Genomic DNA, 11,544 nt, shown 5'->3' on the forward strand with positions numbered 1-11,544 from the left:
GCAACAACAACAAAAAAAGTCCCTACATTCCCATGGTTGAACTGGTGATTTAGATCATGGACATGCTTTGCATTGCACACAGACAGGATGAAAGCAAGTTTCATAAAGGAGCAGCTTACAAAAACGTACAGAAATACTCAAATCAGGACAGCAGAGACTTTGATGTTGCGTTTGGGGATGTCAGTATGTCTGTATCGCATAAAAACCATCAATCGCTGTCCGGACTTTGTTTAGAAAGTGCATATATTCGATATTATTTGAGGTACTTTGTAACCACGTAATAACCAGTCTTAAATTTCCATGCAATGCTATGCTTCCATTCTTTTAATAATCTCTCCAGACAGCGACTACACTGACACTTCTACCATTCTTATTTCTTATTTATTTCACACATTCTGTGTGCGTGGTATGTCGGAACAAAATGGGGATTTTTATTAATTTTTTTTTTTTTTTTAATTTACAACCCTGCTGGGTGTCCACTGTAACTGTTGAGCACGTTCACATCAATGGAACTGAAGATAATGTACATAGCAACGCCATTTCATTTCTCCAGTGCTCCGTGGCAGGTAGCCTTGAGAGGTTTGTGGTGTGATTTGTAAAACCGGAGAAGGCTGTACCCTTACGAGCGCCGACTGAAACCGGTTACGTCTCGGTTCGTTTTCCTCAAAGCATCAGATGCTTGTGCACACCACCGCTAACCGTAGCTTTTCAGCATTATTGGTCAATACCGGACTGCTTCCGTCATGGACTTTGTATCATTTTTAGTTTCTATTTACAAAAATTGTACCCCAGCATTTTTGTGTGTATGCATAAGCGTGTACGTGTATCTCTGCATGCACGTACATGCATATGTTTATAGACACGTTAAATATGTGTATTTTGCCTCTTTTTATTTAAGCAATTGTGATGTACTAGGTTCTAGGCCTAAGGTCTGTTATTGCAATACTTTTTCAGAAAAAAAAAGTTCAAAATAGTCAAAAAACGTTGCTCTAAATGCTGTTGTAGTCAAAGATTTTATGCTTGTACTGCTGTGGTCAAACTACAGCGCAACCATTAAAACATAAAAATACTACTGTGTCTGTCCTTTCATTGCCACAACGCTGTAATAACAACGAGAATACATCTTCAGATCCATTTGCTGTGTTCATACTGGGGACCAGTGAATTAAACTCGGATAAGGATGAACAAAAGTAGTTTATTAGAAGACAATGTGATTAGTTTCATTTTTCCCAACACAATGTGTGCTCAATCATAAATTAGGATTTTCACTATTTTGTTAATAGACAGTTTAATCTCCACAAACATACACTTATGGCTTTCGCTGATTCCCTCTGACTCAATTCACCTGCCTTCATCCACAAACCTTTCCTACAACTATTCCATGTTTAAAATAATCATTAAATATCTTTATTTGCTCTGCGAGCAACAATACATTCACACATTATTTCTTTTACTAAATTCCTAAATTTGACACATTTGAAGACTGATTATTGCTATTTCAAGTTTTATACATCAATTGTGCCATTGTAATACTCGTCAATAGAGAAAGTGAGACCCGGGTCGTATCATTTTTAACATGGGTGCTACTTAAACCTTTTCACACAGTATTAGTAGAGAAAAAGCACACTTGTCCTGCTCTGCTCGTACGGAAGCATTTTATTATTTTCATCTAGCAAGTAGATGCACCACGTTGTGTTATAAACGGGTAAGATGTAAACTGCCTTTGAACAACGGGATGGAAGAACCTGTGGCTGAGGAAAAGGTAGTGTCACAAAGTGAGATGGATTAAAATACAGTGTAAACAAGTCTGTCTGCACTCCAGCTGAGGTGTTTCCTAATATAGGGAGAAATTGTCATATGTGCCAAAGCAGCATGTACAGAGAATAAGAAAAGCACTGGATGAAATGAAAAGTTTAGTTGCTTCCACTGCGCTTGAGGATCATCTGTAGGAATCCATAAATTTTCTGCACCGCTTATCTTACACAGGGTCGTGGGGAACCTGTAGTCTATCCCAGGGGACACAGGAAACATGGCGGCGGACACCCTGAACGGGTGTAACAACCCATCGCAGGGCACAATCACACACAACGACAATTTGGAAATGCCAATCAGCCTACAACACGTGTCTTTGGACTGGGGGAGAAAGCCTCCGAAATCTGTGCACACAAGGCGGAGGCAGGAACCGAACCCGCAATTCCGGAGGTGAGAGGCAAACATGCTAACCCCTAATCCATCGTGCCCCCCATTTGAGGGAATATTACACTGAAACACCTCAAGTTTTCACCATTTCCCAATTATTCCTTACTGGTTTGACACTGGGGCATACAAGTGCTTCAGAAAGTCACTCCTAAGAGAAACTGTCCCCTTTGTCTTTTGTGCCAATTCTAATCTTGTTCAAGTTTTGATCCCAGACCCAGTGCACTCCCAGATACACTCCCCTGTTCAGTGTCTGCTTGACTGCTGAGGTTTATGTCTACGCGGTAGCCATTTACGTTCTACAATAAAAACGGCACTTTCCTGCTTTTTCAGATGAAGCAGTAGTCAGACCACACACATAAAACGTGCACAAATAAATTCCTGAAGATCAAGAGACACTCATTTGCTTCTGGTAGTGGTTACTATCGGTTTGCATCAAATATCTACGCTCTCAGACATAAAGGTATCAAACTTATTTTTCTTGTGTCGTTTTTAGCTATAGTATGTGTGTGTGTGTGTGTGTGTGTGTATATATATACACACACACACACACACACACACACACACACACACACACATACTATAGCTAAAAACGACAACACATATATAGAGAGAGAGAGAGAGAGAGAGAGAGAGAGCATTTTACTTGGGAAAGGTATATGTGGTGTACCGTTAATTGGCTTTTAGAATAAAGGTATGTTGTCTTAGAGGTCCAGTTATGTACCTGAACTTATTTTGAAAGGTAGACTGTTTCCATGTTTTTGTGGTTATATTCTGTTTTTCTATAAACCTCTTTTTTCTTCATACAAGCACATCTACGTGCATTGACGCGGAAATAGAAATCAGCCCTAATCAGTTATGTACATGTTCAGGTTTCTAGGTCTTACTGAATAATGTTAAACATAAATGAGAATTCAGGCCCTTTGGATCATTTCAATTTGCAGTAAAACAGGAAGTTTGAGATGCATAACACATTTACACTGTTTAGAAGTGATTCGTAGAAGTTTACAGCCCTCTGAGATTCATCGTTTTCTGTTAATCCGTTTTCTTCCGTAAAGACACTTTGTCTTTGGACTCCTGCAGTTTCTCAGCCAGCTTATCTTTTGTCTCCTCCATTTTTTCAGTGAAGCGCTCTTTAGTCTCTTCCATGCGTTCGGACAGAAGCTCTTTAGTTTCCTCCATCTTCTCTGAAAATCGTTCTTTCGTCTCCTCCATCTTCTCAGAGAGTCTCTCTCTGGTCTCTTCCATCTTGTCCTGCAGGTACTCTGTGACGGGAGGAGGGGTGGACAAGTAGCCATGTTTACGGAGGTACTGCACAGAGAGAGACGTGCTGCCGAGCGTCACCGTGTACCTGGCTGGCGTAGCAAGCTGTTCAGGACAGAAAGCTGATAAGTGAAACAGAATTGACATGTGCCAAGCTTCATATTTTGTGCATTAGATTAGTGCAGTTCATACCTTATACATTGCGTAGGCTGTTAGTGCATATCCACCCTGAGAGTCTCGCAAAATACCCACGAGCTTGTCCGGTAAGCCAATGTACTCCAGAAACGGCACAACATTCACCCCTCTGGCAAAAAAACAACAACAACAATAGCCATGTAGAAATGTTTTAGCAATGATACCATTTGGGATGAGGATTTTTATGCCTAGTCATTTATAGTGCAATTATACAGAGTTTATAATGGCATGCTGATAACAGTGTGTACTGTATTTGTTTGCACTCCAGATGACAGTGAAGTGTGTCTGAATGAGAAATGCTGACGGACTTTATCCAGGAAAACAGCTTTACATTTGGCCTTTAAACCTCAGCAAAAGGTTTATACCGACCAGCAATAACATTAAATCCACAGACAGCTGAAGTGAATAAGATTGATTAATCTTGTTACAATGGCACCTGTCAAGGGGTGGGATATATTAAGCAGCAAGTCAGTTCTCGGAGTTGATGTGTTGGAAGCAGGAAAAATGGGACGTATAAGGATCTGAGTGATTTTGACAAGGGCCAAATTGTGATGGCTAGGCGACTGGGTCAGAGGATCTCCCAAACAGCAGGTCTTGTGGGGTGTTCCTGGTATGCAGTGGTTAGTACCTACCAAAATTGGTCCAAGGAAGGACAACTGGTGAATCAATGACATTCACTGATGTGCGTGGGGAGCGAAGAATACCCCGTCTGGTCCAATCCCAAAGAAGGGCTTCTGTAGCACAAACTGCTGAAAAAGTTCATGCTGGCTATGACAGTGAGGGGTCAGAACACACACTGCATTGCAACTTGTCAGATTGGTCAGAGTGCCCACGCTGACCCCTGTGCACCTACAATGGGCATCTGAACTGGACCATGGAGCAATGGAAGAAGGTGGCCTGGTCTGATGAATCACGTTTTCTTTTACATCATGTAGATGGCCGGGTGGCAGTGTGATGCTCTGGGCAATGTTCTGCTGGGAAACCTTGTGTCCGGGCGTTCAAGTGAATGTTACTTTGACATGTACCAACTTCCTAGACATTGTTGCAGACCAAGTAAACCCCTTCATGGCAACGGTATTCCCTAATGTCAGTGGCCTCTTTCAAGAAGATAATGCATCCTGCCATTCTGCAAAAATTGTTTAGGAATGGTTTGAGGAACATGACAAAGAGGTCAAGGAGTTGACTTGCCTTCCAAATTCCCCAGATCTCAATCCAATCAAGCAGCAGTGGGATGTGCTTGAGAAACAAGTCCGATCCATGGAGGTCCCACCTCACAACGTACAAGACTTAAAGGATCTGCTGTTAACAGCTTGGGGCCAGAAACCACAGCTCACCTTCAAAGGTCTTGTGGAGTTTATGCCTCGACAGATCAGAGCTGTTTTGGCAGCACAAGGGGAACCTACACAATATTAGGCAGGTGAATTTAATCTTATGGCTGATCGGTGTAAGTTGTCACTAAAAAAATAAAGTAATGTATTAGAATGAGTGCAGTAATATAAAGCTGTGCTCTGCCTTGCAGTTGGAACTACCAATACCTTCTGACCTATCAAGTTTTGAGAATCCAACAGCATTGTGGTTCAAAATAAAGAGTACTAGCTTATATGAGGATGTGGACAAATTACATCACTAAAGCATTCCTGTAGGAATAAACATGTATTTTGAAGTTGGTTAATTAGGTAGATATTTGCTAGGACTGAATGAACACTGTAGAAAAAAGACCTGCACTTACTTCATGGCAGCATAATAAAACGTCCCAAACCACACAGTGGAAGTGACAAGATGCACCGGCACCATCACTTTGCCATACTGTTTAAAAGTCTTCTTAAACCTCTGATAGAGGCCAATTGATTTGTCCTGCAGTGGATCGAGGTCTTTATTGCTCTGTGGTGAGGCTCCTGTTTCTCCCTGGCTTCTTTCATGCTTCTGTGCAGCTGTTTGAACCTTGGGACGTGTCTTGTGGGACTCGGAGTTCCTGGTGATGCTGGAGGAGCTGAAGCAGCGTACAGTAAAGTGATTTATATGAAGGATCTGTGCACCGATACTTAGGTCCCTCATGTTGTGGTCCAGGCACACAAAGCGCAATGGGACGGCTGCAGGACACAGCACACGCTGCATCATCTATTCCTTAAATTCCCAAACTCTCACAGCCTAGAGGGGAGAAAACAAAATATCAATGCAACCTTTATATTCCCTCACCTAATGTGCGTCTCCTGTATAAAAATTAATATCATAACAATGTGAGTAAACAGTATGAATAAGGTCAAGGTGCTCACAGATCTCTGTGCAACTTTGTGCATTTTGGCTTTCTAATAAATCTGACTTTCTAATAAATCTGACTTACATTACCTTAACACACTTACACATAAGAGTGGGTGATGACATCAAGCATCGCAACAGATTTAATAGCAATATTTTGACTTCATTCCACTCACATGGAAGATTAACTAAACTGAATTGCATATTCATATTCATTTAAGAATACATACACAGTGTGTGTGTGAGATATAGATATAGAGATTATATCTCTATCTATATATCTATATCTCTCTCACACAGACACACACACACACACACACTTCACAATATGAGAGATAAAAGAAAAGAAAAAAAAAAATCTACATACACTATATAGCCAAAAGTATGTGGACACCTTATCCATATGTGCTTGCTGAACATCCCACTCCAGATATAGTCCCCCCTTGCTGCTACAAGAGCCTCCACATTTTTGGGAAGGCTTTCCACTAGATTTTGGAGCGTGGCTGTGGGGATTTCTGTCCATTCAGCCACAAGAGTTTGGCAAACCATGTCTGCGTCCGAATATCCCTTCTACCCTACTATACAGTAGGCAAAAAGTAGTATGCCAAAGGAGCATGTCCGAATTCTCAGTGTTCATAAAACAGTAGACGAGAATTACCCAGATGACCTTCTGCTTCCACCAAGATTCTGCAGTATGGGAGCAGTGCACACTGCGCTATCCCATAAGACAACGGGACTGCCGCAGAAGAACTGTCAGAATCAAAAATGGCAGAAGGCAGCACGTCGGCTCTTTTTAAGTTGTAGGTCACATGACAAGCCCAACATGGTGGATGGAGTACATCATGCTACACACTTGTACTGATCAATGCTCGAGCAGTAGGTACTGAATCGAATGCAGTAGGTACTGTCACAGTACAAGCGTCATGGACCTCGCTTTGTGCACAGAAGCACTGTCATGCTAGAACCTGTTCGGTCCTCTTAGTTCCAGTGCAGGGAGATCTCAAAGCTACACCACACAAAGACATCCTATACAAGTGTGTGCTTCCAACTTTGTGGCAACAGTTTGGGGAAGAACCACATACGAGTGTGATGGTCAGGTGTCCACATACTTTTGGCCATATAGCGTAGGCGTATTTAAAATTCTTATTAGATCTCAAACCTTATTTTAGCGCTCTGTAATTGATCACACTCCTGCTTTGCCAGAATTACATCTGGGGCTTAAGGTGAGGCAGCTACTATCTGAAGAGTGAATCGAGTAGGCTGAAGGGAAACTTCCTACACGACTGATGCGTGGTCAGTGAGAGGGTTTTCAGTACCTGCTGATGATTGGGCAGGCACGTATCTGAACACGCTCTGGTTTGATACAGCTTGTGTCAGGTTTCCATGCCATGCTGGGCAGCTGTGGGACGAATATATCACTACGTATCATTGTCTCCTATCCTTCTCAGACACCTCAAAAATAGATTTTGGTGATTGCTTTTATTTATTTATTTTTACTATTGCTGCTTTACAACAATCCCACTGTGCATTAGAATGTATCCAGATTCCTCGCATCTTTGTGGTATCATAAAGACTTTATCTGTTGTCCAAACAGGTTAAGAGATATAGGAAGAAGTTTTTCATAAAAACTTCCTCATGTGACTTTCACTGTCACAGTACTGCATTCATCTGGATTAAGTGCCATTTTAATGCTAAGGACCCAGCTATAAAACTTATTCAGATGTATCAAAGATGTTACCATAGCTTCACGGCACACATGGGTAAGTGGCAGATCATCCACATACTTCCTGCACATTTCAAAATTTGTGGCAGCACCAGTGAAGAGTGCAAAACAGATGAGAAGAAAGAAAAATGATGGGAAAAAAACCCAGATTTTTTTTCCCCAAGAAGATCATTTTTTTAAACATAATTTATTTTTTAACCTAACTAGTAGCAGACTAGTACTTTTTGGCAGCAAGCCTCGGCCCCTGAAAGGAGTTTAAAGGGGTCATATTTGGCATCTCTCCACATCGTGCATGATAAGCCACACACGATTGGCGAACCATTATTATTACCAGCTACTAAAGACACCGTCAGGGAATTATTTGGAGTGGAAGCAGCACAAAAAGTAGATTGCGTGCCTTTGTCGGACAATACAGTGAGCAGACGCATAGGTGGCATGGCCAATGATATTGATTCGCAGCTTTTAGAGAAAGTGCAAGTAATATTTTGCACTACAGGTGGATGAAAGTACAGAAGTTGCAAATCAAGCAAAACTTATGGTCTACACTCGTTTCCTCAGTCAGGACAAATTTATCAAGGAATTTCTTTTTCGTAGACCCCTTGAAGGCAGAACCACAGGGCAGGACATATTAAATATATTGGATCAATTCATGACGGTAAATTCAATAGTCTGTGTTGGATGGTGTACTGACAGTGCTGCCTCTATAATCTGCAAGCGCAGTGGTGTTGTGACTCTGATCAAAGAGAAAACCCCCAAAGCTGTTACCACACACTGCATTTTCATCTACCAGTGCCTTAATACCATGAAAAAGATACCCTGTTCAGTTAATGTAAATATTTTCCAATTTTTCACAAATACAAAAAAAACTACATAAAACTATTAGAGAATTATTTTTAGCTATAGTGAGTTGCCAAATAATAAAAGAAATTTGTTACTGAAACAGAATTTCAGATGTACGTTTATTGTATGAATTGCAATACGTCTTTACATTATATAAAAGACACATAAAAATGCATAGTTGCTTTTATATTTTAGGCAAGGGAGTCCCCTGCATGGAATCATAATATTTGGGGGTCCATGGGAATAAAAAGGTTGAAAACACCTGCCTTAGACAACATCCCGTTTTGGAAATTTACCTGGTGGCTTGCATGTTTTTCCCTTCCTCTAAATGTTTTTTTTCCCTGCTTTCCCTTCTCTCTCACGTGTGATGTCATGCACCCGTACACCTTGTAGCATACTAATAACTAATAACACTAGGACACGACCACTTGAACGACCCTACCTGTGTTTGGTACAGTTACTGTACTACAGTATGTTAAGCATTTGTGGATGCATGTAGATAGGGTTGCCAGGTGTGCAGTTTTTATGCTAAATCCTGATAGTTTTGGAACAAGGCCGCGGGTAGAAACCGCAACTCCGTTTATGGTGTATTTTGGACTAGTTTTAAAATAGTCTGAGGCCGCCAATATCTTGTTTATAAGCAAATAATCAGAATGAAATATAATCAATATCAGCAAACACAGGCTATGGCAAACAAAGGGAAAGTGTAACTGCAGATAGTGTATTTATGATGTACAGACCCGTTTATATTGTAAAACATACTGCAAAGTTTAGGAGAGGGAAAAGGGGATTATGGAGGGGATAATGACTGTACCAGGCTATGATTAAAAGAAAGGTATACTGCAGATACTACAAATCAGAAATGTGTACACCACAATTATCTTCTTTCCCACATAGAGGCTAAGAAGAAAAAAAAAAACACATCTCCCTTTTCCAGTGCCTGAACCTTTTGGGCTAGTTTCAGGTCTTTGTGTGTTCGGTTGGAATTTTTGTATGTAGATGGTCAGCAAACAACAATGCAGAGAAAGAAAAAAGATGTTACGGTGAAAGTGGGAAAAAGACAGATGAAGCAAAGTGTTCAAAAATAAACTGTTTCAATTCTGAATTAGCTGATGGTGATGATGGGGAGAGCGGCGTTGAAGAAGCAGGTTAGCTATATATCAACTTAGTTATATCATTTATTTGGAAATGGTTTGTGTTGTTCTAGAGCAGGGGTGTCCAATCTTATCCGCAAAGGGCCGGTGTGGGTGCAGGTTTTCATTCAGTTCAAGCAGGAGCCGCACCTGATTCGACCTGTTTAATCAGTTGATCTTGGCGTTCAATAGACTCAGGTGCGGCTCCTGCTTGGTTGGAATGAAAACCTGCACCCACACCGGCCCTTTCCAGATAAGATTGGGCACCCCTGTGCTAGGTCATAGTCTTTGTTGTTTTGCAGAAAATGTACTTCAAGGGAAATGGTGGCTAGCAAGAAATGACTAGCTAGCAAAAACACCGTGACAATAACGTGAACGCCCAAGTTGAATATTAGCTAGCTAGCTATACTACACTTGTATCACGTCGCCTCCATGACTCAGTTGCAGACTGCGTACACATTTTGGTGAATCGTTATGTATTTTTATTAGTGCTCGTAGCTTGCTGAAATGCAAGCTGTGCTACCTGACCATGAGCTCTGCATTCAAATCATTTAGCAACAGAAAATCTGCTGAGCAACCAGTTCACTGCTTTATTAAAAAAAATGATTCAAGTATACAAAAATGACCTAAATCATTTATTTTCCCTCGAGCATACTGTTTGTTTAATCGGTGATCACGTGAAAGCAGGTGAAACTCAAAACAGGAAAATCCTGTGTCCTAATTATAGCACTGATGCACTTTCATTTGGTATTTTCGACAAACTCTGAACACTGAAGTGTATATTCCCAGGCTAATGTTTCCTTTAGTCGTCCTCTTTTAGTACCTGAATGTTTATATATGGATTAACGGTTTTAAAGAAAATTTTAAATGACGTTTACAAAGTCCTTGCAGCCTTCACCTTCAGACCAGGGGGCGTGGCTTCACACGCACAGTAAACAGCATGTCCCACATAAACAAGCTGAAGATACAGCTACATTCTCATCTGACATCACCTTACTCTCATCTTCCTGTGGTGTAACTATGCAAATTTAACACCTAATAAGAGTTTATAACAATTTGCATTATTACTTCCGAGTTTGATCGCTATCAATCAACAAGTCAACAGACTGGAATTAGAGTTTAGCTCAGTGAGTATTTGTACAGAATATTACATTTAGATGAGGACACGCATGAGAGAGGACAGGCAGGACAGAGGCAGGACAGAGGACGGACAGAGGACGGACAGAGGACACACACACACACACATTACTGTGCAGTTTATTATAGCTAAGCTAATCGGCTAGCTAACCAACCAAAATGGATGCTGTGGGTTTTTTGTTTGTTTGTTTTTGTTTGTTTGCGTAGAAAGAGAAATTCGGTAGAAGTGAGAGTGTATGCAGTGAAGCTTACATTGAACTCGTGTTGACTCGGAGTTTCTAACGTGTCCTCGAAAGCACACTCCGCGCCATGCTCCTGCCATGCAGACACACGCTGTCCACACAGCTGCACATGGACTTCACCCGCGCAATGCTTCATGGGAAATGACGTCTATCACGGCTGAGATGATGGCTTGTGAAGATGATTTCATTTACTTGCATGCTTAACACTAGGAAAAATATGGTGTCGATACGATACCAAGTTACTACAGGGCCAGTATTGCCGATACCGATAGTTTTTACTTTTAAAAGCATGCACTTGAACTGATATGTACTTTCCTGTAGGGGAGAGCAGTGTGTCATGATTTATGAGGTGAATGCATCATTAATATTAGGGCTGGGTAAAAAATATCGATTTTCTGATTTTAATCGAACTTCAATTTAACGAAACGATATGGATTTGTGAAATCCCCGCGTGTTTGTTAGGATGTGAATATTATCTGTAGTTCGCCTCTCGTCCTGAAGATGTCGCCATTTTTCATGTTTTGAATTTTGAAAACGGCTTTATTACTTCAACGTATTT

The 11,544-nt window shown here is 41.0% G+C and overlaps 1 protein-coding gene across 1 annotated transcript; it reads right to left on the bottom strand.

Annotated features, from left to right (window-relative positions):
- Positions 1-1,175: 1,175 nt before the first annotated feature.
- fam210ab (family with sequence similarity 210 member Ab) lies at positions 1,176-11,103 on the bottom strand. Its single transcript, XM_053629214.1, has 4 exons — positions 10,996-11,103; positions 5,384-5,802; positions 3,652-3,763; positions 1,176-3,564 (listed from the first exon to the last, which is right to left on the bottom strand). Exons 2-4 carry the CDS (start codon positions 5,770-5,772, stop codon positions 3,232-3,234), a joined length of 834 nt encoding a protein of 277 aa, XP_053485189.1. The 5' UTR covers positions 5,773-5,802; positions 10,996-11,103; the 3' UTR covers positions 1,176-3,231.
- Between the last annotated feature and the right edge of the window lie 441 nt (positions 11,104-11,544).

Source organism: Ictalurus furcatus, chromosome 1 (genome assembly GCF_023375685.1).
Source record: "Ictalurus furcatus strain D&B chromosome 1, Billie_1.0, whole genome shotgun sequence".
Taxonomy (NCBI): Eukaryota; Metazoa; Chordata; class Actinopteri; order Siluriformes; family Ictaluridae; genus Ictalurus; species Ictalurus furcatus.

Excerpts from the sequence above, each read along its gene's own strand:
- fam210ab (XM_053629214.1), bottom strand. The coding sequence starts at position 5,772 with ATGATGCAGCGTGTGCTGTGTCCTGCAGCCGTCCCATTGCGCTTTGTG. Across the intron at positions 3,764-5,383 it reads TTTTATTATGCTGCCATGAA|AGGGGTGAATGTTGTGCCGT; the intron begins GTAAGTGCAGGT and ends TTTTTTTGCCAG. Across the intron at positions 3,565-3,651 it reads CAGCCTACGCAATGTATAAG|CTTGCTACGCCAGCCAGGTA; the intron begins GTATGAACTGCA and ends TGTCCTGAACAG.